We start from the raw sequence: 1,579 nt of genomic DNA on the forward strand, positions 1-1,579 counted from the left end.
TTGGAGAGGTTTACGGCAGGAGGCGTGTACGCTGGACTTCCTACGGGACCCACCAGGGGCGCGTATATGCGCTCCACTCGGATGCACTTGGTCTGATCCGCTGGAGCAGGGTTCGCCCTGAAGCTAGCTGTGTGTGTGCGTCTGTAGGTCCTCACCCAGGTCAAGCCGGCTCCCGGCCCTCCGCAGCTCCTCCCGGCTCTTGCCCGCCCTCCCACCTTGGAGCGGGAGGATGGTCCTGGGTGGCTTAGCCGGGGCTGCTGGTCCTCGACGTCTACGGCAGGACGCGCCCTGTCGTGTGAGCCGCGCGCGCGCCGGGTTGGGAGGCGGCGGTCTCCGGCACTGACAGGTGCTGGCCTGAGGGCGCGGGTGTGGTCCCAGCCCGGCTGGAAGCCGACTCCGGGGTCGGTAGCCTCCCCAGCCCGGAGCCGGCGCGGAGAGGGAGCGGAGCGCGGCCTGGGGCCACCCCGTGGACTGGAGCGGAGGAGTTTCGCGCTAGAAACTTTGCAGGCGCCGCGGCCGCTGCGCGAAGCCCGGCAGGTGCGGCGGGCGAGGGCGGCGGCGCCCGGCGGCGGGAGGGCCTCGGCCGCGGCGGCGTCGCCCCGAGCTGGCCTGAAGCCGCTGGGCGCTCCCGGCTTGTGCTGCTGCTCGGGCCGCCGCCGCCTCCACGCTCCCCGAGGAGGCGCAGCCCGGCAGGGCGGAGGACAGGCGGCCGGGGCGGAGAGGACGTGCCGCGGCCGGAGGATGGAGCCCCGCGCCGCCGCGCCTGGCGAGCCCGAGTCGGCCTCGTCCCCCTCCTTCCAGGCCCGGCTCTGGAGAAACCTGCAGCTGGGGGTGGGCAAGGGCAGAGGTGGCGGGGCCGGGCGCCCCGGGGCCCCGGAGCGCCGCACTGCGGCCACCCCGACCCCGTCCCCACCGCCCCCGAGGGCCGCGCAGGACGCGCTGGCCGCCGCGGCGAGTACCGGCAGCAGGTGGAGCGGCTTCAAAAAGCGGAAGCAAGTGCTAGACCGAGTGTTCTCCTCCTCGCAGCCCAACCTGTGCTGCTCCTCCCCAGAGCCCCTGGACTCGGGCGGGGCGAGCAGAGCCGAGCAGGGGTCCACGCTGCGCCGCCGCCTCCGAGAACATCTGCTGCCCGTGGCTAAGGGGTCCGCGACAGCCGCAGGGGCAGCCGGAGTGACGCCTCCTGGCGGGCGCTCCCCGGACTCGGCCCCTTCTTCTTCCGCCTCATCCTCCCTGTCCTCTTCTCCCCAACCGCCCCCGCGGGGGGACCGCGTCCGAGATGAGGGTGCACGGCGTGGAGGCCCTGGGGCACACCTGTGCCACCAGAAGAGCTCGTCTCTGCCGGGGACCGCGTGCCTGGAGCAGTTGCTGGAACCCTCGCCACCTCCGGCAGAATCGGTTCGGGGTCCCGCCGAGCCCCAGGCTCTACAGAAGGGCGAAGAGCGCGGCAGCAGCCAGGTGAGTGCAGCAGCCACCTGGCCAGTGTGCGGACCACGCCTCCAGCTTCAGGCTGCCCAGCCCCGGGCGAGGGTTCCGTGTGTGTGTGTGTGTGTGTGTGTGTGTGTGTGTGTGTGTGTGTGTG

The 1,579-nt window shown here is 73.0% G+C and overlaps 1 protein-coding gene across 1 annotated transcript in view; it reads left to right on the forward strand.

The window, feature by feature from the left end:
- The first annotated feature begins 741 nt into the window (after window positions 1-741).
- Window positions 742-1,579, forward strand: part of Mctp1 (multiple C2 and transmembrane domain containing 1) — a 570,389-nt gene continuing 569,551 nt past the window's right edge. Inside the window, exon 1 of the mRNA XM_055604040.1 lies at window positions 742-1,455. Within this exon, the coding sequence (XP_055460015.1) occupies window positions 742-1,455 (714 nt within the window). The remainder of the gene's footprint in view (window positions 1,456-1,579) is intronic.

This window comes from Psammomys obesus, unplaced genomic scaffold (assembly GCF_907164565.1).
Source record: "Psammomys obesus unplaced genomic scaffold, mPsaObe1.curated_primary_1811, whole genome shotgun sequence".
Taxonomy (NCBI): Eukaryota; Metazoa; Chordata; class Mammalia; order Rodentia; family Muridae; genus Psammomys; species Psammomys obesus.